We start from the raw sequence: 25,227 nt of genomic DNA on the forward strand, positions 1-25,227 counted from the left end.
TCAAGGCTGTTCCGACGATACGGCGATCGACATGCATGTACTATGCGCTTTACTATCGTCCTTCCAGATGGGGCGCCCTGCCCTAGGGTCGCCAAGGTACCATGAAGCTGTATGACGCGAGTCTGGGCGGAGCTTCGCAGGAGCTTAAATAGCTGGCAAGGCTTGCTTGGTGGGACTGGGCGTGCGCATCTGTTTTTGAGACGCCTACCTATACAATTGCTACAATGCAGATCTTCGCGACCGTTGTGTTGGCTGCTGTTGCCGCGCGGGATGCGCTGGCTTCGCCGATTCAGGCGAGATCGCCGTATGTGGTTAAGGAGACGCATTATGCGCCGAGGGAGTGGACGAAGCTTGAGAGGTCGCATGGCGGGAAGACGATTCAGCTGCAGATTGGTCTTAAGCAGGGAAGGTTTGAGGAGCTTGATCGCCATCTTCATGAGGGTATGTTTGTTGGATTGAGAGGTTTCGCGACATCTGTAGCTAACGACGTGTAGTCTCCGATCCTGACCATGCCCGCTACGGTCAGCATCTGAGTGCCGACGAGGTCGATGAGCTCGTTGCACCCAGCTCTGAGACCCACGACTTGGTGCACGAGTGGCTCGCCGAGAGCGGAATCGACACCAGCAACCTTGGCTACAGCTCGGCCAAGGACTGGGTCATCGTCCATCTTCCCATTGAGATGGTCGAGAGTCTGCTCGACACCGAATACCACAACTACAAGCACAAGGATGGCTCTGTTGTTGCGCGTACAACAGCCTGGTCTCTCCCACGCCACCTACACGCTCACATCGACACCGTCCAGCCCACCACATCCTTCTTCCGCGGCGCTGCCCACGCCGCGACATTCGTCGACGAGGCAGTCGAGGTACCCAAGAGCTACCACACACCCCAGAACACGTCCATCTCTGCCGTGTGCAACGTAACATCCGTCACCCCGGAATGCTTCCAAACCCTCTACAAGACCAAGTGGTACCACACCAAAGCCAGCCGCAAGAACAGCATCGGTTTCACAAACTACCTCGGCGAGATCCCCATCCGCCCAGACACCAAAATGTTCCTCGAGAAGTACCGCCCAGAAGCCGTCTCGCAAGCCTACGCCTTCAAGCAAATCTCCATCGACGCCGGCCCCGTCCAAGACGGACCCCTGACCTACAACCAATCCACCGTCGAAGGAATCAGCCGCGAAGCCAACCTAGACGTGCAAGCCATTTCCGGAATAAGCTGGAAAACACCCATAACCTCCTACTCGACCGGCGGCCAACCCCCCTTCGTCCCCGACATCTCCACGCCCACAAACACCAACGAGCCCTACCTCGCCTGGGTAAACTGGCTCCTAACCCAACGCTCCATCCCACGCATCATCTCGACCTCCTACGGCGAGCCCGAGCAAACCATCCCCAAAAGCTACGCCGAGCGCGTATGCCGGCAATTCGCCCAAGTGGGCGCTCGGGGCACCACCCTCTTTTTCTCGTCTGGCGACCGCGGTCTCGGTGGCACAGACACCTGCTACACCAACGACGGCAAGAACACGTATCGGTTCCAGCCCGCGTTCCCCGCGTCTTGCCCGTATGTCACGACTGTTGGTGCAACTATGAACTTCGAGCCTGAGGAATCTGCGTACCGCCCGAGCCGCAATACGACGGCTGGGTTCCGCGATTTGTACAGCAGTGGCAGTGGGTTTAGCAATTACTTTGCGCGTCCTTGGTACCAGGATAAGGTTGTGCCTAAGTACGTGAAGTCGCTCGGCGATACGTACGAGGGGTTGTACAACAAGACAGGTCGCGGATACCCTGATCTCGCGGCCCAGGGTCTGTATTTCGCGTATTTCTGGAACGGAACTGAGGGCACTATCTCTGGTACTTCTGCTTCTTGCCCTCTTACAGGCGGTATCTTTGCACTTGTTAACGATGCGCTCCTGGCGGCTGGGAAGCCTGCACTGGGTTTCATGAACCCGTGGTTGTATAAGAAGGGGTACAAGGGTTTGACTGATATCACCAAGGGATTCAGCAGGGGTTGCAACGTTGAGGGCTTCCCTGTTACTGAAGGTTGGGACCCGGTCACTGGGTTCGGTACTCCGGATTTCCCTAAGCTTGTTAAGTTGGCGGGCGCGGATTGTGGGTACTAGATGAGGTACAAGGTGAAGCAGTATGTAAATTCTGTTTGGAAAGGATAGATTCATGCGAATGAATTAATGTTGCATAGTAACTTATTGTTGAGTATCATGTCGTGTGTCATACAGTGATCATGTGGCAATCCATAATCGCGTGCTCCTCCTTGCATCCCATCCACGCCCCAACGCCGCGGTAATTGACCAAGGCGTTGCTCACAAGGCAGCTGGGGTTACTTTTTCCTATTAGAAACTGTTATGGAACCAATAAATGACTTTCTTCAAAGCCACTTTTTGGTTACATAACAGTTTCTAGCAAGAAAAAGTAACCCCAGCTACCTTGCAGACCCCGGTGATCCAAAATACCTCAGTATGAATCGACCACCGGTCCGCTGTACCAACTGCCGCAGTCCCCTCCCCTCCATCTCTTCTCGTACCGTTTCTCGTTACTCCGCACCGTTCGAAGTAGCGACATCGGGGTTGGGATAGTACCACGCAGCTACGGCTACGATGACGTAGACGATCTGTTTTGACATGTTAGCGAAAGCGTCCAATCACCAATAGCCGGACTGTGCAAGAGACTTACGATAAGCATAGCCCCCTCCAAATAATTCGACTCTCCGTCCCTCAAAAAGTTGCCCACAACCACAATAGCCAACACCAATAGTACAATCATGAAAATCTCAAAGTTGAGATCCATATCCTTGCCCATTGCCCATCCGACAAGAACCACAAGCGGGGCGTTGAAGAGTGCGGTTTGGATACTCGGGCCGATGCAGTGGAAGAGCGCGAAGTTGATCTGGCCATCCCATGCTTCGTCGATGGCAGTGAGGTGCTCGGCGGCTTTCTCAACGAGCGGCAGCATGATGAGACCGAGGAACTGGTCTGGGACGCCGTTCTCGACTACGTCTTCGATGCGCTCGACGAGGAAGACGGCGAGGAGGGTTACGATAGCCAGAGAGAGGATGAGGGCGACGACGCACTCCGTAAACGTAAACTTGGGCTTCGCAAGATCTTCATGGTGATCGAGATCAGCGTGCTCATCCGCCTCGAGAACCTCATCGAAGAGCGAGTGCTGGGAGCGCGCGTTGTACCAGATGAAGATGCAGAAAGCGATGATGAGGAGGATCGACGTCACCTGACTGATTCTCAAGACGTTGTGCTGCAGGATCTTCTCGGTGAACTCGTGGTGCTTTGTTGCTTTTGCGACAGCGGAGCCTTTGAGCGCGGAGTAGTAGGCTGAGGGGATGAGCAGACCGAAACCGGCGACGAGGAGGAGGCCGGAGCCTACTTCGCTGATGGATGCGTGGAATTTTTGCGACATTTGGCGAAGGCCGCCGACGAAGAAACAACTAGATCGCATGTTAGTATATGGAACACGTGGTGCTTTAGGTAGAGCTTACAGTCCAAGGCAAAGCAGCAAGTTGGTGATGATGGATCCCAAGATCGCAGCCTGAATGACAGGAATGAGATTACCATGTTCACTCGACCCATCTTGGGAATGGTGCTTGGCAATCAAGATGATGAAGAGAATGATCTCTACAATCGAACCAAACGCAGTCTCAATCAGAATGCCAGAAACCTTCGGCATCTTCCTCGCAAACTCCTGACCCGCGAAACCCAGCAGATTAGCCACAGGCACCATGGCGATGTAGCTAGTTGCGAAGATAGCAATCGGCATGCCTGGCGCGGCAAAATGCAGCACGATAGCTACAATGACGAAAGGCCAGAGGAGATTTGTGTATTTGGCTGCATTGCTGCCAGAGCGCCAGGCTACGTTGATGAAGTGGGATGGGTGGAAGCCCTTGCGCCCGCTTTCGCCATCGGGGTGGATGTGCGAGGGGATGATGTTGTGCAGCAGAGGTGTAGATTCGGAATCATTGTTTGAACGGCTGTTGAAGTGATCGGACAGGACGCGCGAGACGTTGTGCGAGTTGTCGTGGCCGTGGCGGGCGGACGACATCCTGACGGTACCTGGTGGGAGGATTCCGGGTATTCGGGAGTGAGGAGGGCTGTGGTTGGTGGAGGGCCCTGGAGCTCTGTGCAGCTCTAGATTGGCTCCCCACGGTAAGGTGATGGGCGGGAAGCTTATGAGAGAGCTTAACAGACCTCGCGAACAAAGATGCGAGATGCGATTGATGCTTCTTCCTGCGCAGAGCAGTTAGGATGGAGGAGCTGAGGAGCTGAGGTACGAGGTTTTGCGGAGAAAGCGGTGACGCGATTCGCGACTGCCCAGACGCGGCTGGGGCTGGGCATTGGCTGAAAAACAAGGCAGGATCGTCGCGGTTGGACGACGTGTCAACCTCCTACATCTTCAGCCTCCATGATCGACGAATCTACACGTCGCGATATATTGTCGCAATGCGACCGCATTTCTTCTGGATCGTAATGACGCGTAAGAGAGGGAGTCGACGTGGGGAACGCGACGGCAATGCACAGCTACCGCTGGCGAGAGGGCTGTGCATCAGACTGACCCTCTAAGAGTACAGCGCAGGGAGTCGTACCATTCCAAAGAACAATGATGCATCGCATTCTATGATGATCTTGCCGGGTGAAATAAAGCATTAGTAAAGTTCTCGGATCCATCTCCCAGGCCTCGTGGTGCGCATCTTGCCAGCCCCAGACTCGAACTCGTGGTACAGCTCCTGTCGCTACCGCGGAACACATCGGTTACCTCCTCAAAGACACACAGTAATTATGCCCCTCGCCCAACGGAGATGCGAGGGTTGGAAACCAGATTCCAGAACTAATGGCCCGTGCATTGTCTTTTCACTCAATGGCACAGTCACCAGAGCCAATCTCTGACCTTTGCGACGTCTGATTTGCGGATAGCCTCGTGGATGAAATGCGATATCTTGCGTTGGAGGTTCGTGAGTGGCTTGCTAATGACTCGATGTCATCGCTAAACATACTCCCAAGCCTTGGGTACCGCGGTAAGGAATCCCCTCAGGTATGTAGTCTTTATAGATTTCTGAACTTGCTCCCGTTATACAAAAACCCCATGGCTATTATTTTTAAATGGACAACCCCACACAACCCCCAGCGAACAGCTCCATCCCCATGACCACATCCCCCGTGGCATGGGGATTCCACGGCAACTACGAGGACTTTGTGAAGAATGAACTGGTACCTGTGGACGACCCACCCACCGATGGAAACTGCGCTATATGCCGGCTCGATTTCGCCCATCAGGACCGAGGGGAAGAGGTGTCATCGGATGAGCACGTCTTTGGAATGACGACCCAAGCCAGAATCCTTGCTGCCGCGCTCGCCGCAGCAACGGCCGAGCAAACTCCCCCTGGAAACGTCGTCCAGATTTGGAAATGCAATCATTTCTTCCACAAAGACTGCATCTGCACTTGGATAGACGGAGACGTCACTGCTACAGCCGCTCGTCGATCCTGTCCGCTATGCAAGACCGAACTCGTTCGATATGACCCCCTGGCCAGAGCCAGAGCTGTATACCGCGAGATTCTTACGCACCAGGAAACCATCAATGAGTTAAACGTCGTATACCGCAATGCCGCTTCGATGCGCGCAAAGATGCAAGGCCTCAGGATAGACATAGACAGGCTCAGGCTCAGGTTCAATCACGACCCCTATGCTCTATTGACGAGCTCTAGAGATAACATCCGCGTCCGCCTACGAAATCTCATGGAAGCAGCTGGTATCACGGATGAACGATCCTACCTCGACCAACTCGATCAACTCATTATGTTTGGCGATTACAGCGTTCGTGACAGCGTAGACCTAGTGTACCGGTCCCAGCTCAGCGCGTCCGAAGCAACATTCGAAAGTCAAAAGAGGGACATACAAGCCCGCCTCCAACCCATCTACACAAAGCTTGATGAAATAGAGCAGATCCTCAAGGAACTAGCCGAGGTGCTATACCAAAGCTGGGGCTACTCTCCCGCTCACGCATCTGCGCGGCTGCTTGAAGACTTCGGCACCGCTGATCCTGATGAGATAAGTCCTTGGCTATTGGCTCATCTCGATGGGCAGTCTAATGTGGAGATTGACCTACATTTCGTTGTTATAGATGCGGAGTGGATGCGCAAAAAGGCGGCTTGGACTAAGAAATGGTTGGACCCCGCGGAATATGGTGTATCGTCGGCGAATGCGGGAGGAGTGGAGGACGAGGGGCATGAGGGTGCGGCGCAGGAGGGAGGTGAATTGGGCGTGGTGCATGTTGAGGATGTGGATGGGCGGGGGGAGGATCAACAGCGAGATGGAACGGAAGAGGGTGCGGGTGTTGGATATACTGAGGACGGTGAGGAAGAGGAAGAAGACGAGAGAGTGGTGTATACTGAGGACGTGGACGAGCAGGAGGACGAGGACGAGCAGGAGCAAGAGGAAGATGAACTCTACCATGACATGGCAGAGCTGGACTTAGGTTCTCGAGCAACGCCTCATGGCATGTAGCCATTAAGGCTTGGACTCAAATCTGGAAATAACTATTTGGGTCGAGTAGCGCGGTTGCTTAGTCGGATGGCCGGGGTGACTGGGGTGATAGAGGAAGTCGCCCGATTAGGTTAGTGCGCAAACGACTATTTCCAAGCATTACCTTTGCGACACACGCTCCTGCCTCTTTCCACTCTCGCGTCTTCACATCGACAGTCAGATATTGACTGCATTCAAGATGGCGCAATTTGCCAGTGGCAGTCAGGCGCCTGCCAACGACGGTGATGCACTGGGTCTCTCACCTCGGGCCGCACATCATGACGCAGCGAATTCTTCTGGCACTGGCCAACGATCTCAAGACGGCGGCAATCTATGGAAGCAATTCTGCCCCAAACCAAAACTTGCATATGACCCGAATGGGCGAGTCAATCAAGATTGCCAAAAGCTTCTACGCAACGCCGGTCCATTGTCTCACTCACCTCAAGCCACTCCACCCCAAGACATGACGCTCACAACAAATGGCTCGTTGAACATGCAAGCTGAAGGCAGTGTATCAGTCGTATCACTACGAGAGCACAGACGCATGAGCGAGCAAGGTGCAGCAGGATACCACATAAAGACAATCTGGAGTCAATAAACATGCTGTTTGCCGACTACTTACCTCTTCGTGAAACCTGTCTTGATATATGCGGGTATACCGTATCCGTCATCTCTAAAAACACACCAACTTCCACTCTTCATACTCTCCATGCATCCCCCTACGCAAGCAAAAAAGACATACCCGCCACCCCCGCCACCAGCACCGCCAAACCCGCATCCCTCCCCCAAGCCAACCCCACCGCAGCACTCTCATCATCATCACCATCACCGCTAGGCTGATTAACAGACTCAGCAGGCACACGGCTCCCCTCAAGCACATTGTCGGGCGCGATGCAGACAACGTTCGTCTTCGCCTTCCCGTTCGCAACAGACGCGACGACAACAGGATGGGGACGAGTGATGTACTCGTCGTACATGGTGAAATTGTCCAACTCGTGATCGTAGCTCGAATTGCCAACACCGGCGGGACCGTAGCCGACAAGCGGGGCGGTGTGGTAGCCCTCTGGAAGTTGGACGCCGGTTGGGGGGACGGAACAGGTCATGTTTGTTGTGTTGAGTGTGCCTCCTGTACACAAAGCGGGTTAGTAAAGCACCGAACGCATGGAATAAGGGAACTTCGAGCTAAAAACCCGACGTACCGATCATGCCCATGCTACTCGAGAAACCCGATCCACAAATCTCCTTCATCTCTGTCTCGTTCAAGTGCGGTGGCGGGCATACGAACGAAGCGCGTCCGCTGGTGCCGTTAGTCATTTGCTCTAGCGCGTCATCCGGGAGCGTCAATTCGCTTTCCAGATAATCCAGACATTCTTGCGGTAGTACTCCATCGCAGCCGCTCTCATCGTCGCCTTGTCTGACATTATCAACACCATGGAAGAACCATACGCAGGTTTGGTCGAGGCTGTTGGGGGGAGCGCTTAGGTACACCATGTTCTGGGCATCGAATGTCCTGCTCCACCTGTCTGGATCGCGGAACTCGCCGAATGTGACGGAGATGCGCAGGTCGGAGACGTTTGCTGTGCCGCTGCCGTTTACGGGGTATTCGTAGTGGTCGCCTAAACGGTTTAGGTCGGGGCAGCTGTCGGAGCTGGGGTGGATTTCGCTGCTGTTCTGGGCAAGGGATGAGGTGGTTAGGAGGGATGCTGCGATGAGAGCGCTGCGCAGGTGGGATGATCGTGGTGCCATGGTTGGAATATGTTTGTAGAGGTTGTTTGGTATTGAGAGTGGTGATGATTATGTAGAACGAGCGCGTCGAGTTGATCTTGTACATCCTAAGGCCGACCACTCTGTCGCCCCGACGGCTCTGCATCACCCTGCCGAATTGACGTCACATCGTAGTCAGCCTTGTTTGTTTCGCTGTGGTGCAACAGGACGCCTGATTATGTGTTGTTATTCGCAGTCGCGGCTATGCGATACTGACGCTAAGCCTGCGATTGACGTAAAAAGGTACCACAGGAATCAGCCGCCAAGTATGTGGTCGACACGCGATGCATACACAGTCAGACGTTTCATAGGCTTGTACGGATCGGGGCCGGAATGCTGTGATCAGGGCGAGTTGTGTGGCTTTGAGGTATGCCAAGCTGGATGTCACGGCTGGGCTTTACCCACAAGGCACGCCTTAACCGTCGGTGGTAATGGATTACTATTCCTGCGAACTCAGGTCCGGATGCGCATCTGGGAATTGCGTTGATCGTGTGGGCGACGGTTCGATGGTTAGATCGCTTGCGGGTATTCTTGTGCGCTTTTCAAACATGATGTCGTGGTACCTGGCGCTCACGTGACGTCGTAGTTCGCCTTGCGAAAGCAAAGCTAAATCTTTCACCGCCTCGTTCTGGTCGGATGCGGGGTTAGAAGGAGCAAGTCAGTAGACAAGCATAGCGGATCTAAATGAGCGCATGATTGATGAAAAGCGATGCCACCAAACTCAAATGTTGAAGTTGATAGGATACATAGAAGGAGTGAAGTGCGAGGTTGACAGCGGGGAAGGCTTGACCTCGCGAAGTGCGGGGGGCGCTAAGACCGCCTTGGCCTCACGCGACTGGCCGCCTCTATCGCCAGAACTTCATCACTATCTTCTCATCCCACCTTTGATAAGCTCATCGACGCGCATAACAACTCGCAATCCCTAACATGTCGAGGTTCGTGATTGAAGATCCTCTTCGAGTTGCCAGTGCGCTCTCAGAACGCTTCTATACTCCGCCAAGGCCCGTCGAAACAGCATGTCGCGCACGATCCGCATAGCCGCGGCACAGGTTGGCGCAGTCCATCGCACTGACATCCGTGGAAACACAATAGACCGACTCGTCCGTCTTCTCAATCAAGCCGCTGAGCAAGGCGCACATGTTGTACTATTCCCAGAATGTACTTTTACCACCTTCTTCCCTCGTCATCTCATCACCAATGAAGCGGAACTCGAGTCGTTCTTCGAACATGGCGATGTGACTACAGCAGAAAACACAAGACCTATCTTCGAACGAGCTAAGGAGTTGGAGGTCGACATCTGCATCGGATTCGCAGAGGCAACAGATGACGGCGACCACTACAACTCCTGCGTCTATTATCCCGCCAAGTCCGGATCTATTCTGTCGAAGTATCGAAAGGTGCATTTACCCGGAGACGTTGACCCTTTCCCCGAGCCCGATGCCGTCAACCAGCTTGAGAAGCGATACTTTAAGCCGGGTAATTTAGGGTTTAAGGCCTTCCGAGTACCTGGCCTGGTGGAGACCACACCTGAACACGGCGAGCCCATCTTCGGCATGATGATATGCAACGATCGACGTTGGGCAGAAGCTTGGAGATGCTTGGGTCTTCAAGGCGTCGAAGTTGTTCTCGTCGGCTTCAACACGCCTGGCTTCGCTCCTCAGATGTGGGGTGCGTCCCCCGATGTGAGTCCAGCGGAGGCACGTGCTGAGGCCATCTTCCATCACAAGCTAGTCATGCAGGCCCACTCATACACCAATGCATGCTTCTCCGTCAGCGCAGCGAGATGCGGGTTGGATGATGGGAAGTACGATCTGGTAGGAGGTTCGACTATCATTGGGCCTGATGGAAAGATTGTGGTTGAGAGCAAGACGGAGGAGGATGAAATCATCGTCGCCGATTGCGACCTTGATCGATGCCTACCAGGCAAGACGCGGACGTTTGACTTTGCGAGACATCGGCGGACGGAGCATTATGGTATTCTGACTTCGCAAACGGGAGTGGTCGAACCGCCGCGACTAGCACAATCGGAAAACGCGCATCATGAACCCAAGGCTACAGCGAGCAATGGTAAACGTAAGACGCTGGCCTCCGTCACAGGCGCCAGATCTCCAAAGCACATTCGCATCCTCCTCTGCAACCCCAACGCGACTAAATCAATGACAAACGCCTGTCTAGAAACACTCAAGCCAACACTCCCACCCAACGTCACCGTTTACGGCTTTACAGCCCCTAAACCAGCGCCATCAGCTATTGAATCAAACTTCGATAACATCATGTCCGCAGCCGCCGCCGCCCGAGCTATCATACCCGTTGCACATCAGTACGACGCCTTCCTCATAGCTTGCTACAGCGATCACGCACTCATAAAGGTCCTTCGTGAAGCACTCTCGCAGCCGGTAGTTGGGATTATGGAGGCCTCACTGTTCGCTGCACGAACGCTGGGTGGACGGTTTGGCATCATCGCAACAACGCGACGATCGCAGTATACGCTGGAGGACTCTGTGAAACACTACGGTCTAGAATCATTCTGCGCTAGGATAAAAAGTTGTAATCTCGGGGTTTTAGAATTAGAATCGAAGCCTGAAGAGGAAGTGCTTGGTACCATGTGCGACGTGGGCAAGAGATTGGTTGCGGATGGTGCTGATGTGTTGACGCTTGGGTGTGCTGGCATGACAAACATGAAAGCTGCTGTTGAAGAGGCGGTTGGAGGTCATGTGCAAGTGATTGATGGTGTGCTGGCCGGTGTACATCATCTGGTTGGTCTTGTTAGACTTGGGATGCAAACGGCTAAGAGGGGTATGTATGCGAGCGCGGAGATAGACAGGGCGAAGAGGCCAAGCTTGGTATTGAATGCGTTTGATACATGAACGCCTGCATGACATCCTCCCTAGTGTCGGTGTAGCATGAACACCACGTATATATGCTCGCTCAAGTCCAGCGCAACCTCGTAGTTATGCCAACATCATCTCTCACGTATTCAACCATCGTGCAACATCGACATGGCCGGTGAACAATCTTCCGAACAGCCCAAGGCTAAGCCTGTGGCATCAGAATCCGACAACATAGAACGCTTTGCCGAACACGTCAACGAGCGAAAGAGAAGGCGTAATCTATGGGGTCAATACGTGGACGAGCAGTCACGCAAGAAGTCTGACGGAGAGAAGTCTGTTCATACACCAGATCCTTCTGAGTCTACCAACTCCAAGGGAACGCAGACTGATGATACGCCGTATGTTACAGAGCCGGACGTTGATAGCGCCACGGGAGTTGGCGATAAGGACGTGGAAGGAGCGGGCGTAAAACTGGCAAACGAGGGTGGAGATGAAGATGGGTTCGTTAAGACGCCATGTACTGGTGGTGCGTCGGGGGAGCAGGATAACATGGATTTGTATGAGCCGTAATGCGACAATGATAAGACTGTTGGTTGTAACACGTTCAAACGGCCTATCATGGCCTGCATAGCCGTTTGTATCCGTCAGTTACACTAGTGACACTCAGTCAGCGAACGACAACTGCTATTGGACCTGGCATATAAATACCGCTTTTCTTGCCTCTCGTCTGACCTGCCCCACCGCCCTGATCACACACTACCGATACTTCCAGCTTACCCCAAATTTAGCAAGAACATATCCAAAGCTTTAGCGCAATGTCTGAAGGTCCTCCTGAGAAGCCATCCGATGGTGGATTCGGTCAGAAGATTCCACATCCGAGAGATATAATGGGCGAATTTATAAGGCAGAATCCGAATACAAATGTTGTAGATCCAGACGTGCCAGATGATGAAGAGGAGGAGACGAACGAGGGAGAAGAGAGAGCGACAGATGTAGAAGCAGAGGAAGGTCAAAGTACAGGTGTTGATGAGCAGTTCGGTAGCGTGAAGGACAGAGTTCGGGAATTGGAGCGTAGGTCGTAACGCGTTGACGCAAGCTCTTCCACCTTCACCTTAGCCTGAACTTAAGATTTAAGACTCCCGCGTTTTGCAGAGCAACACATTGATAGTGTTCGACAATAGCTATGCGGAGATCCTGCAGCCCTCTGCAGCCCTTCGTCAAGTTCAAGCTCGAGCTTAAAACTATTGAAACATGCGCATAAGATCAAGCTATACATGCCACCTCTTTACCGGAAGTAAGTCGGTGCCGTAGCCTTAGCAGCCATCCAAGCTTCATCCAAAGCCTTCACCACATCATCAGGCAACGGTCCCTTCTCCAGATCCGCCAGATTACCCTCCAACTGCTTCAAATTACTCACCCCAATGATCACACCGTCATTCCCACCCTTAACCCGTGTCTTCAACTCAGAGTGGTGAACGCACCACCGCAGCGCAATCTCGAGCAGCGTCAGGTCGTGCTTCTGGGCAGCGTCTTCAGCAATCTTCAGAGCCTGGAACGTGGCGTCTTTGAAGTAGCGGTCGCGGTACATGCTTCCGACGCGATCGGCTTTGGTGCCGAAACGGCCTTCGTCGGGCTTGATGTCTTTGGATTTGATCTTGCCGGAGAAGAGACCGCCGGCTAGGGGGTTGTAGATGACGATGTCGATGCCGTATTTGCGGCATGCTGGGATGAGCTCGGGTTCGATGGCGCGAGCTTGCACGGTTAGACGATGCCCTCCGCATGAGAAGGTAGATACTCACTGATTGCGTTGTACATGGCCTGGTAGATGGTCGGCTTCACCCAGCCACGCTCCTTGCAGATATTATACACCTCTGCAACCTCCCACGCAGCGAAATTGGAAAGACCCAAGTTGACAAACTTGCCCTGCTTGTGCAGCTCATTCACAGCACCGAGTGTCTCCTCGAACGGCACGGAATGGTCCGGTGCGTGCAGGTAGAAAATGTCGACACAGTCCGCCCCCAGCTCTTTGAGACTAGTTTCAAAGTGTTCTTTCAGCCTATCAGGCTTGTGAACACCAGCCTCATAAGGGTACACCTTGGTGGCGAGAGTAAAGCCGCGGTCCTTCCACCCCGCCTGGCGCGTCCATGCCTCTTGCTTGCCGCCAACGTACATGCGCGCCGTATCGATCTCATCGTAGCCCTGGGACTGGAAGTAGTCGAGATGCTTGGTGAATTCGTCAAACTCTGTGATGCGCGCGCCGCTGGTCTCGTCGGGACCTGGGATGCATTAGTCATGGTGTTGGGGTGTTGATCGGCGAAGCGTACCGAATGTCATCAAGCCGAGGATGACTCGGTCTTTTGGGTTCTGCGCAATGAGAGGCATCTTGGTGTTTTGTCTGAGTTGTGCGATAGTACGAAGTAAGGATTATTGATGGAGAGCTTCACGCCTGCCGTCGTTGTCGCGAGATGACGACAGCGGGGTGCCCCACCCGGAGATAAAGACGCGGAGATATGCGGAAGAGCCGAACGAACCTTCTTCATTGATGGATGTCGATACACTATCGAAGATCACTTATCGTTCTGCGCGTTCGTAGTACATACCCATATTCCCTCTTCCTTCCCACTCCCTCAGATCCAGACTCCGTATCGCTGTCGTGCCTTCCATGTTTGATCCACGTCCATGCCTTGGCGAAGATCGTCTTCTCGGATGACATCCAATGCCAAATCAAAAGTACCGCTGCAGTAGTCGGCAAACAGATTGCCCAGTAGATCCCAAAGCTTCGTTGCATAACCCTCGGTCCGTTCCAATCCAGTACAGGCATAGCAAATAGGGTAGCGAAGAAAGTGAGAGGCAGAAAGATCATAGTCGTAACCGCGATGGTTTTCATCGAGTAACTGTCCTTTCGTGCTGCTATTGCGACATCCTGACTACTTTTCGCATCCTCGCGTGTGAGCAAGTTGAAGATCTAGTGCTTATGATCAGCTGGTGGTACAACGCCCTGGGTCTTTTGTATCCACCTACTACGGCCTGTTGTGTCCGGCCACGCTCTTGAAGATAGCCTGCCTGCAACTCTCCCGATTTCGTCTGGCCTTCCAGAAGCAATGCGGCAGCAAGGATGTCATCCAAGGGGGCTGAAGTGCTTGTAGTGTCCGAGAATTGCGCAGCTACTGGGTGGTGGGCTGATGACTGTTGGGCTGATGCCAGATCGTTGAGAATGTCCCTCGCAATGCAAGCGTGCCGAAAGACATTTGCGAGTACTGTCAGTACGGAGCCTAGTTCTTTGGACTCAGTGACTAACTCATCGGTACTTGGAAGAGAGTCGCGGTCCCTCTCATGCCATGCGCCGTGTCCAGTCGCAAGCTCGATAGCTCGTATACGGTCCCAATTTTCGAACGCAGTTCTCTCAATCCAACGGACCATTTGTACAGCGCATACGAAAGAGCAGAAGCGCATATCGTTCACAAGATCCTTGTGGTGCTCGATAGTCTGTATAAAGCCCTTCAAGATCTGCTGAGGATACTGGTTTTGCTCTCGTAGGATGAGCATCGCTTTTGTGATGGTTTCATGGGGGTCGCAAGTCCACAACATCGTATACGACACGGTGTGTAGGTAGTATGTATAATGTGCGCTACCTTGCTTCCGTTGCGAAAAGAATCCGTATGTTTCTGATAGTATCATGTTGAGCCAGTACGGATCAAATCCGAAATCGTCAAAGATGTAAAGGAACGTTTGCTGGTTGCTGGAAAAGACTCCGTCATGATCACGCTCCAAGCTTATTAGCCTCATCGATGCTGTTGGTTTCTCGTTGCCGTGGTTGGAAATGGGTGCATTGATCTGGTCGCAGATTTTCGAAGTCTGGGAGCAATGAGTTTCTGTCAGTTGGACAACTGTCTCTCCTTTCGTCCATTTGGCCACAGTCAAAAGCGAGATCTCGTTGTCGGTTGCTTCGAGTTGATCCTCAAATCTCTGCTCTGCCAGAAATCGCTCCCGCGCTTCCGTTCGTAAGCCGTTCATATAGGTGTCTCTTCGTTCTTAGCTGGAAAGGCAAATAGATTGTAGTAGGGTGGATTGATCAAGAAACAGAAGGTTGAGGGTTATGTAGGCGGCCTGATAGGGCAGCTGAATCGCGATAACATTGCGGCTGAGTTGTTGCACTGCTTCGGGCTTCAGCCTTCGTCTCAACAATTCTTCCTTTTTACCTCTATACGGCGAGCTGACCTTTCGTCGTCTTATGCGCGCATCAGAGCACCATATGTTTCGAAGCTTTCTCAAAAGCGAGCGCGGTACAAGTGAAGATTAGCCTGACTACATAGCATGGGTGGATTACCTTCGGCAGGCCAGCGGAATATTTCCGACATCTCCACGCGTTCTTCCTGCGCGTCGCATTCCATCCGCGATGTTCTCAAATCATCTCGTCCTGCATGACGCAGCATATCGTCAACGCGACTTCACGCCAAGTCGCCATGCAACAGCCCGACGCCGAACTGACAGGACTCGTGCAGATGCGATCGGAACGAGTCGAGAGCACTTGATCTCGGGTTCTACCGCATCCCCACCTCTTGAGGGTCGATCAGCTCCGGCTCAGGCCCAGCTCTTCATTGGATGAGTCATCGTATAGCATGCGACACGTTCTAACCCAGGCTGCTCTCAATACTCCGGCGCCGCCGAGATTGTTCTGAGGGTGTCGGTCACGGCAATTGCAATATAGATTGCTCTGCCTTGCTTCCGAATGGTTCCTCGATTCATTGGAAACGCCACGACTTGGTTGGGAAAAGGCGTCTGCGCGCGACTATTGGCCAGCTATCTCGGACCTACCAAGGCTCCGCGACGCGCGCGAACTGCTTGCAGCAAGGCGTCGAGGCGGAGCGTGTGTCTCGCGAACGCCGTCTGTGCTAAGGACGTGCAAAAGCAGGAACAGCACACTCCCGCGGCCGTGCAACCCTTGGAGGCGATGATGAGGAATGGCTGAAACCTTGCGAGGCATCGCAGCCAGCATTCACAGCTCGCTTGCGGCGGTGGGGCGCTCTCGCACCAATGACGTCGCTGATGGGCCGATAAGGATAAGGAACCCAACATGTTGCAGCGCTCGGCTGGTCAGGCGGTCATCATCATGCAGCTAACCTGCACCATCATGCACCATGCTGCAGCTAGCAATGCCCATCACCCTCGCAGCATGGCCGAACTCTGCACCCAGGATCGTCCCGCAACCGTCCCGCCGCTCTTCTGTACAGCACAGGTGCCACGTAGCAGCGACGCAGGTACGCACAGAAGCCGCACACAAAGAAGCATAAACGTCGCGGGCAGATCGCTGCAGCTTATAAGACTGACAGCCGGCCCTGCGCTGGTGTTCCAGTGTTCTACACTCCATTTCACTGCAGACCGACATCTGCAGTGCGCCAGACAATGAGGCGATCAGCTGGAGCCCGAGGTGTCATGTGGCCCAGTAAGCCACTGTGTGCAAACTTACGAATCAGTCACTTTCTCGCACACCATCAAGTGGGCTGTGCCCTGATTGGAGCGCAAACCCTCGATACAAGGTACTTTGACTGAATCCTTTCTTGATTTAGCTTATGGCCATGCGTCTATTGGAATTTGGCCTCCACGCCGCGACTGCGGTGCACTTGCTCCCTTGCCCGGCCGGAACACTCTTTGTCTTCACATGATATCATAATTCTCTATCCGCTTCTCTCAAGTCTCCTTCCCTTGAAACGCTAGATTGTTCCTGTCTATTGGCTTGTGTCGCGCGTCTTAAGTATCACCCGCGTCCCCCATCGTCGAATTTAGCTTTCCGAACTTCGGCATCTGCATGCATGCAGTCATCACCTCTTCAGAACCTGGATACTGGACTTGAACCTTAGGCGCATAGCGATCCGAGACTTGTATCTTGATCGCCATGTGTTGGTCCTTCAACTTTGGCTTTCCAGGCAACAAAAAGCGTAAGGACTCGTCGTCGTCGGACGAGAAGAAGAGGCGGGACCGACCGGCGGATAGCGCGCTTCATGGAGTGGGAAGGCCAGTCGCTGCAGAATATTCCGAGAAGCGCAGTTCAAAAGATTCGAGCAGAAGGAGAAGATCTGGTGACTCTACCCCGCGATCTCCGCGGTCACCGCGCCACGAGAGAGAGAGGGAGGAGCACCGACCGCGATCGCAACACCAGTACGAAGATGCATACCGAACTCGCGAGAGACGCCGCTCCACACTGGACGTCGAAGTACCGCAAGTCTATCGCCGTGCAGCTGAGCCAAGTAGCGTCAACTCATCACAAGAGGCTCTGCTGAATCCACGCCCCCACCGAAGTCAACACCGCCGGCGGCAGCACCCAAAGCAAACGTCGCAAAGCACTCTGCGCGGGCGCGGAGCAAAGCGCGACCCTGTAAGACATTCAAAATCCAAGAAAAACGTCCGACCAGAACCTTCTCGGGGGTGGTCACTCTTTGCGCCCTCCCCGCCAAAGACACCCAAGCGCGAACATCGCAGCTACCAGACCTTGGATTCTTCGCCCCGTAGCAACCGCTCATCCCGCCAGCATCGCTCCTCGACTGCTTCTCAGACAAGCCCAGAATCATCTCGGTCTCAAAACCGCCACCACCGTTCTCGTCAGCACGACCAGTCAGCTTCTTCTCCGCGCCAAGCGCGCTCTCGCACCCCAAACACAACTGCTCGTCGCGTTCCTGACCGACGGTTCGCCGTACTCGCTGCCACCAACCAGGCGCTTGAGGAAGTCCGACAAGAAGCATTTGCGCAACCCTCTCCACCCCCGCGCCGAGAAAGACTGCGACGGTATGAGGGTGTTACTATCCCGACGTCGCAGATACCTTTCAATTGGGATTGCGTAAGCAGCTCGCAGGCCTCAGCTAGACCAAGCAATCGGAGTGGCGATTCGAGTGGCCGGAGACGGTCGCGTCGTTGATGTGTTCATTCATGAGCATTGCATCTCGCATCTCACTCAAGCACCTGGCCAATGCGGTCCCGGCAGACCCGGCAACAGACAGACCAGTGGCGCATTGTCGCACGTTGTGTAGCGACTATTTCCTTTTCTTCTCCGCATGTTCTCGATAGTCTTGTAGTAAGATACCCCCGGCATATCATCGGTAGTTTTGGGCGTTCGCATCACATCATTCGGCCCCGGCCCAGCACAGTCCATTTGGCGTTTTTTTGGCAACACAACACAATACCCCTGCATCACATATTCTCGCATCGCATGTAGTTCCCATCGTTGTAATAGTAGAACACATATCTTCGCATTTTGAAAATCATCTTTGTTCTGCATTGCGCTTACCCTTCATTGGTGAAGTAATCGAGATGCCCTCGTGATTCACCGAAGCACCTGCACAGAATGCCACCACGTGACGTCTTCGCGCCCGAACAGCCCTGAAGGTCCGCTACATCCCCCATGAGTTGAGCACGTTGCAAGGCTCATATACACGCAAAAATACGTTCATATGTAAATCCAGCCATTGATAAGCTCATCACCCACCATCGCAGTATGGCCACCAACAACACCCCATACCCCATTTACCACAACTTCCACCTCTCCCTCCATCCACCACTACCCCCTGCCCTCTATACCAATCCCCCCCGCTCATTGGCCACGGAGCATCTTCCTCAGTAACTCACACCCCCATCCCCTTGCTATCTCATCACCTACTATACTAGGCAACTTCGGCGTGAAGTTCCATTCAACGGATCGGCAAGCGCGTGATTCAATTGTCAAAGGATGCGGTTGTGGTGGAAAGATGCGGAATTGGGTAATGGTAATATGCTGGTGTTCGGGGAATTTCACCGAGGTACAGGACGGGTATTTTGTGGAGCCGGGGCTTGGCGGTGGGGCGGGCATTCCAGGGGGGAGCTCGAGCACGAGACCTGTCTTCTGGACTTCCTTGTCACATCAGTTTGCGACGCGATCCACGTTTACGCTTTTATTGTGGTTTTGGCTGCGCATTTTTCGACAGGAGTTGGATGACTGGATACATGCCAAAACACCCACGAGGCTCATTGCATGTCCACCTCGCCGGCCCCTTGGGATCTCCTCACCACCACGATGTCGCGATCAATGCCTACGATGTCGCGACCAATGCCTGTTGTCGGTCCATGAGCCGGCAGCGTTCGTTACCAGGGCCTTCAACTCATCGAGGAACTTCTCCAACACATTCGCATTGTGCTGCGCAATGCCGGCGTGCCACTGTGGGTAGTTCTTCCCCTCTACGACCGTGTTACCCTGCCTGTTCGTGAACATTTTGTAATCGCGGTGGATAAGAGTGTTCGTCGCTGGGTGCAGGAGGTAGAAAGTATTGTCATCCACCGCCTCTCGTTTTGGGTCTCCGACTGCAGTATTCGCCTTCTTCTTCTTGGATTTGAGACCACAGTTGACCATGTGGATGGCGTAGCCCTTGGGAAACTGGGAGACCTCAACGCTGGCTTTGGAAACTTTTAGCGACGTTTGAAGACACGGGATCTAGTACGACTTACATTGGTCGCTGAACCTGAACGGCTTACCGGAGACTTTGGGCTTCTCTTCCAGCATGCGATTCCAGTCTGGTGCGTGGTTGAAGCGGACGGGGAAGAGCTTGCCCTCTTTGATGATGAGGTAGTATGATCTTGTGCCGTGCCGACGGACGCATACCTTTGTGGTCTCGATCTCGTCGTTTTCCTCTTCACTGGGCTCTGCTACGTCTTCGTCAGCGATGAAAGAATGAGGTGCTCGCGCTGTCTTACCTTCAGCCTCTTCGGCCTCTTCAGCCTCTTCAGCCTCTTCAGCCTCTTCGGCCTCTCCAGCTTCCTCCTCATCCTCCTCTGGAACCTCTACCATGGGCGTGAAAAGCTGCCAAGGTATCATCCTGTATCGAAGCTTGGGATTTTGGAAGGCATCGTTGTCCTTGGTATAGTTGAGAACCCTCCCGTAAAAGTCGCCCATAGGGTAGACATGCAAACGGCGTTCCTCTTTTCCGAGCGGCTGACTCAAGATCGTCACGCCCACATAGAGTTCCTCTTCGATGACCAGGAGGTTGTGTACGCGTAGGCCATCTGTGCCCGACAAGTCCACTGTCTCATGATCGACTTTACCCGGAAACTCCCATAGAGAGTCCCAGACCACGTACGACGGGGCTCCTCCGGTGTCTGCAGAGTCCTCTTGCAAGACTGCAATACGTACCTGGCTCTCTGCGAAATCGGTCTTGAGGTACACTCCTGGAATGTCAAGCTCATAGTACATTTCTGCCATCTTGTTGTCGTATTGTCTAAGGTGACTGAGCTATTGAAGAACTGTGACAGCCTGGGTTGAGGCGCCGTTCTATATGGTCGGCCTTATGGTGAGTTTGATGATAGCACACATGCGCCAGGTCAAGCTGACCCCAGTAATTGATCACTTGGATCATAGCAAGCGGTCTTCAGATGTCGCGACATCAGCGCACGATGCGCTCCATACGTTCTTGGCACCGTCGTCTCGCCTCGCGCTTGATCAGATATCCACAACATATCATAGCGCATACTTCGCCCTCGGTTTTGTGCAATTTGGCATCTTCCATTCGGTACGCACGATTGACTACCCACAATCGTTCTGGCCCACCAGCTATATTGCGAAGGCAAGAGACAATAAGTTAATCACTCAGGACTTCCATTGTGTCAATAATGAGATGGACTACTGGTCATAATCTGCCCCTTCTGATGAGATGTAGACACCTAAACTACGTCACAAGTGCGAACACCATGACGTATCTTCTTTGTCGACGTTCCTTCTACCCGTTACTGACGTTCGGCGTTATTTCTAGTTGGTGGCCGTACAGCATTGGCTTCGCTCCTGTCCTCGAACCAATGCTTCGGTACCCAACAGCCACACTCTCGCATATCGTCCAACGTCCCATTTGTCCCTTCCACGCCCTCCATGATCATACGATGGTGAAACTTCATAGGGGAAACGTGCAGTCGTGTTCGAAAACCATCTTCCCGTTGAATCAAGACGGTGAGATCATCTTTGATCTCGTCCTCCATAATCAGGACACCATGAAGTAGGATCCCAGCTTGCCAAGGTATCTCTATCCTGTGATCGTAGGCTATCTGGTCCTCATCTTCCATCCATGTGGAGTCCCAGAGGACGAGGTTATTAGTAATGTTCGAGGGGACATATTCCGTGTTAGACCGTTGTACGTCTTCGCGCACGATCGTAAACCGGGACGGATTAGGCAAGGTGGCTGCTCTTATGTAGACCCCGGGCGCCCTTTTGATCTTGTAGTACCAACGTTCTCCTCCGTCATACGTGTGTTCAAATTCGCGAAATGCTGACTGAAGCTTCCAGAAGGCTGCTCGATCCTTTGCTTTCTTTTCCAACTCGTCGTCGTCCATGGTGGTTGAGATATGACAATGGAGTGACTGTCGTGGCTCGACGTCTAGCAGTGTTATAACTTGGTCAACGCGAGAAGTTTGCGCATAGCACACTCATACCATCCAGAATGACCTTCGCGCCTGTCACGCTTGATCTGCCAGCAAGCACTCACTGCATGTCAAAGGTGCCAACTACTGTCATTCGAGACCTGGTGTCACGAGCCGCCGCGCCGGCGATATGCCAATACCACCCTCGTGGCGTGGAATAGCATGGTGACTTCCTGCATATACTGGTCGCAAGCCTTTTCAATCTTATCCTGGATCTGCAGTCCAGCACTACAATCTGCTGACGTAGCTGGTTTTACAGAACACCAACCTGCTTTCATTACAATGAAGTCTGGTTTCCGGGGCTGGCACGCGCAAACACCAAAGCCTAGCCCGACATCATCCGCGCCGCCTTGGATGATGAAGACCTGGCCGTAAAAGCAGTCTAGGCCCCAAGGGCCTACTGCGATATTGAGTGAATCCTATCAGACGCCAAGGTCTACATGGACGCGCGCCGTCTCTTCATGCCGCATCGCAAGTGTCTTCTTCGTCTACTGTACTCTACTCACTACCTCCATCGCCACCTTCCAAAGCAGCTTCCCCACCATCCTCCTCCTCACCGCTCTCCTCACCTTCCTCGTCAATTTCCTCCTTGTCTTCTGCGTCAATGTCATCAAGCTCTCCATCACTCTGCGTGTACATCCATATCCGTCCTTCCCCGATAATCTTCTCTAGCTTATCCATAAACCTCGGAAACATGACCACATTGTGTTTCGCATAGTCTTCGTTGTGCATACCCTGCGCCCTACCATTGTACTTTCCTTCCCACGTGTCGTGCTTGCACGGAGCATGCCAACGATCAAAGGGTAGATGCAGGTGAAACTCTTTCCACTTGATCGTTGTTCTGCTGCTCTTCGTGCTCTTACCTTTGAAGATTTTCCCTTCTATAGGGCCGCCTCTGATCTGTGTAGTATGGCCGCAATTGTTGAGACGCAGGGTATATCCGTGTTTGAAGGCGTAGTATTCGATATGAAAGGGCTCATCGGTATCGTCTTGCTGCTGAAGATCGACGGATCTGTTCTTGCCTAGCTGCATCTTTGGTGCGCTCGGGTCTTGTAAGTCGAGGATCAGAGTGACCCAGCTTGCATTGTGCTCGTGAACATAAAGGAATAACGCTGGTATACTGTTAGCTTTGTCTTGCCAGCTTGCTGATGCGGTATAGAGTACTTACGGTCATCCAAACCTGAAGCTGCAATACCGATGCTGCCGGACACTGAGTCGCCAGTGACTATCGGATTAACGTTATCGCCCACTCTAGCTGCCGGAATAGGCCTCTTGAAGTCCTCTTCAGTCAGCCGCGCCGGATCGTGTGCCTTCGCGTACTCTTGAACAAACTCAAGACGCGCGCTTTTAGGCTCGGATCGCATAATGCTAGGTATACCCTTGACCGGGGCATGATAGACTGTAATCGGTTGACTCAACTTCTCGTAATCGGTTACAACGCCCAGGGCAGAATGAGCCGCGTTCCGGGCTACCTCCACTGTCATCTCAGCGAATGGCCGGGTCTGGTCCCATGAAGAGTCCCACACTAAGAAGTCCTCGCTACCGGCATGTCTGATCACCGTGGTGCGGCCGTGGACGTTTGCTGGGTTCATCGTGATGTAGAGTCCGGCGATGTTGTCATGTAGCCAGTACTCATCTTTGGCGCCTTCTTCTGGGCCTTTTGTTTTGGCATCTTGAGTGGTATCCGGTTCGGTGGTCTGACGTTCGGCGGTAATATGTTCGGCGGTTCGATGCTCGGCATCCTCGTGCTCGATAGTGTTTTGTTCGGGGTTCTCCATACTGATAGGGTAAATTCTGGTTGGGGCGAACTGACCAGCATGAACTAGGCGACAAGGCGAGCCTCTTATGTCGTGAGTACGGCGCACAGCTTGCACAAACCTGCTTTTCAGCTTGGATATGATTGCGATAGTCTTACCAGTACAAACAATTGCAAAGGCCGTATGTTCAAACCTACTGTTCTAGCAGATCTTCTCCCTCTTTCTCAACCTGTTCAACATCTCCATCACTGTCTTCCTACTCCGCATCTTCATCTACCAACTCATCCCCAACTTTCTTGCACTTCTTCATGTTCTCCACTCCCACAATCCTCTCCAATGCATCCATAAACCGGGGAAAGACACCAGCGTTGTATGCCGCCTGCTGTGGGCTATGCGGACCATATGACCTTCTCTCACGACCAGTCATGACTTCATGAGAGAAACATGCATGCCATAGGTTCTGCGGGAGATGAACATGGTATTCCTTGTATTCATGCCACGTTTGATCATCTTTCGGGCCGGTTATGGTGTGGTAGCCGCAGTCGACAAAGCGGAGGGTGAGGCCTTCTTTGAAGGGGTAGCATTTGACGACGATTGGGTTTCGACCACCCCTGCCTCTGAGATGAATGGCTTTCCGGTTTGAGTTGCCTTTTGTGGGGCTGAGGTCTAGTATCGCTGTTTCTTCGTTGAGGGTAAGGATTGCGTGGCTCGTATGGTGCTCGTGTACGTGAAGGAATAGCGCTGCGCATGGTTAGTTCCTGACCGTCATGTTATGTATGTACTCCAGTCTACTCACGGTTGTCCGTATCTACAGGCTCAGTGATAGCGGGTGTAGAGGCAATTTCTCCTTCTTCGTCGTAGTCTTTCTCTTCACGTTTCTTGTTCACTGGGCGTGGTGGAATGGGATTATGAAACACAGCCGGAGACACCTTCGCTGGGTCATTAACCCTCGCGTACTCCTGAATGAACTTATCATGTTCGTGAACGGACTCGTCATGTACACTATGGATGATAGTTATCGTCTGGTCCAGCTCGTCGGTCGCAATTATGGCGCCGCTGGAAAGAACGCTGCTTGAAAATGCAGGCTTCTCCGTATCGCCGAGGACATGTTGTATTGAATTCCCTGAAGAGTCCCAGACGAGATAGACGTCTCCGGTGTGCCTGTCGTGTTTGACTACAGTGGTCTGGCCAGAGGGTTCTTCCGGCGGGGAAGTGATGTAGAGTCCTGAGATACCATGCTGAAAGAAGTCTTCAGAGGCGGTCACGTCTGATTGTTGTTTGGTCAGTTCGGGATTCTCTTCGGTGTGATCAGTTGGGTGTTTGGTGTCCATATCGACGTTGGCGATAATGATCGAAGTGGTAGGAGCAGCATCGCCTCTTGAGAAGACGAGCGTTATGTATTGCCGTCACGCTGAGAAGCTTGCTACGGTCACTCTTGACACTTGAGTATGTTTGCTGTCTATCAGTAGAGAGCCTAATGACGGACGACAAACACTCGATGACATTGGTGATCATCTTCCCCGCCAGTGTGAAGGACGCGATGTCGCGTTCGATCGTCGCGAAGCTCATGAAAGCAACGAGCGAGATTCACAATGCTGCGAACTGTGCCTACAGCGTAATGTCGACCGTGGTATCAAAGTCGCAACGTTGTCTCACCCAGGTGCAGCGTTCCATTCCGTTTCCGAGCGGAACAATGACGCCCGCCACTAACCCTCTTCAGGCAACGCGTGACACCGCATTCGCGCTCCTCCTGCGTGCTCTCGGTCGGTGTCTACTCCGACGCACATGAGCAAGGATGAGTCGATTAACTGCCAACATAAGAGCATTCCGTCGGATAATTTCGCGCGTGTAAGCGCTAGGAAAGGGCGTAAGGCTACTACCATCACGCAGGCCTGACCTTTTG

At 53.2% G+C, this 25,227-nt stretch overlaps 10 protein-coding genes across 10 annotated transcripts; 5 read left to right on the forward strand and 5 right to left on the reverse strand.

Annotated features, from left to right (window-relative positions):
- Nucleotides 1–224: 224 nt before the first annotated feature.
- J4E79_011168 (uncharacterized protein) lies at nt 225–2,125 on the forward strand (the record flags this gene model as incomplete). The annotated part of the gene is made up of 2 exons (XM_049359999.1): nt 225–441; nt 495–2,125. The coding sequence occupies 2 exons, from the start codon at nt 225–227 to the stop codon at nt 2,123–2,125; spliced, it is 1,848 nt and encodes a 615-aa protein (XP_049205513.1).
- Nucleotides 2,126–5,150: 3,025 nt separating this feature from the next.
- On the forward strand, nt 5,151–6,529 carry J4E79_011169 (uncharacterized protein; the record flags this gene model as incomplete). Its single annotated transcript, XM_049360000.1, has 1 exon — nt 5,151–6,529. A coding segment is annotated over one exon (1,379 nt), but the record flags the coding sequence as incomplete, so codon positions are not given.
- A 737-nt stretch (nt 6,530–7,266) lies between these two features.
- Nucleotides 7,267–8,293, reverse strand: J4E79_011170 (uncharacterized protein; the record flags this gene model as incomplete). Its single annotated transcript, XM_049360001.1, has 2 exons — nt 7,267–7,673; nt 7,747–8,293. The coding sequence occupies 2 exons, from the start codon at nt 8,291–8,293 to the stop codon at nt 7,267–7,269; spliced, it is 954 nt and encodes a 317-aa protein (XP_049205515.1).
- Nucleotides 8,294–9,327: 1,034 nt separating this feature from the next.
- Nucleotides 9,328–11,178, forward strand: J4E79_011171 (uncharacterized protein; the record flags this gene model as incomplete). Its single annotated transcript, XM_049360002.1, has 1 exon — nt 9,328–11,178. The coding sequence occupies one exon, from the start codon at nt 9,328–9,330 to the stop codon at nt 11,176–11,178; it is 1,851 nt and encodes a 616-aa protein (XP_049205516.1).
- A 132-nt stretch (nt 11,179–11,310) lies between these two features.
- J4E79_011172 (uncharacterized protein) lies at nt 11,311–11,712 on the forward strand (the record flags this gene model as incomplete). Its single annotated transcript, XM_049360003.1, has 1 exon — nt 11,311–11,712. One exon carries the CDS (start codon nt 11,311–11,313, stop codon nt 11,710–11,712), a length of 402 nt encoding a protein of 133 aa, XP_049205517.1.
- Nucleotides 11,713–12,427: 715 nt separating this feature from the next.
- On the reverse strand, nt 12,428–13,524 carry J4E79_011173 (uncharacterized protein; the record flags this gene model as incomplete). The annotated part of the gene is made up of 3 exons (XM_049360004.1): nt 12,428–12,894; nt 12,942–13,418; nt 13,467–13,524. The coding sequence occupies 3 exons, from the start codon at nt 13,522–13,524 to the stop codon at nt 12,428–12,430; spliced, it is 1,002 nt and encodes a 333-aa protein (XP_049205518.1).
- Nucleotides 13,525–16,315: 2,791 nt separating this feature from the next.
- On the forward strand, nt 16,316–18,000 carry J4E79_011174 (uncharacterized protein; the record flags this gene model as incomplete). Its single annotated transcript, XM_049360005.1, has 4 exons — nt 16,316–16,400; nt 17,067–17,158; nt 17,703–17,922; nt 17,990–18,000. 4 exons carry the CDS (start codon nt 16,316–16,318, stop codon nt 17,998–18,000), a joined length of 408 nt encoding a protein of 135 aa, XP_049205519.1.
- Nucleotides 18,001–19,192: 1,192 nt separating this feature from the next.
- On the reverse strand, nt 19,193–20,362 carry J4E79_011175 (uncharacterized protein; the record flags this gene model as incomplete). Its single annotated transcript, XM_049360006.1, has 2 exons — nt 19,193–19,560; nt 19,612–20,362. The coding sequence occupies 2 exons, from the start codon at nt 20,360–20,362 to the stop codon at nt 19,193–19,195; spliced, it is 1,119 nt and encodes a 372-aa protein (XP_049205520.1).
- A 1,703-nt stretch (nt 20,363–22,065) lies between these two features.
- J4E79_011176 (uncharacterized protein) lies at nt 22,066–23,345 on the reverse strand (the record flags this gene model as incomplete). The annotated part of the gene is made up of 2 exons (XM_049360007.1): nt 22,066–22,679; nt 22,736–23,345. 2 exons carry the CDS (start codon nt 23,343–23,345, stop codon nt 22,066–22,068), a joined length of 1,224 nt encoding a protein of 407 aa, XP_049205521.1.
- A 235-nt stretch (nt 23,346–23,580) lies between these two features.
- J4E79_011177 (uncharacterized protein) lies at nt 23,581–24,655 on the reverse strand (the record flags this gene model as incomplete). Its single annotated transcript, XM_049360008.1, has 2 exons — nt 23,581–24,065; nt 24,121–24,655. 2 exons carry the CDS (start codon nt 24,653–24,655, stop codon nt 23,581–23,583), a joined length of 1,020 nt encoding a protein of 339 aa, XP_049205522.1.
- Nucleotides 24,656–25,227: the final 572 nt, after the last annotated feature.

Source organism: Alternaria viburni (assembly GCF_023758015.1).
Source record: "Alternaria viburni strain BMP 2772 chromosome Unknown scaffold_38, whole genome shotgun sequence".
Classification (NCBI taxonomy): Eukaryota; Fungi; Ascomycota; class Dothideomycetes; order Pleosporales; family Pleosporaceae; genus Alternaria; species Alternaria viburni.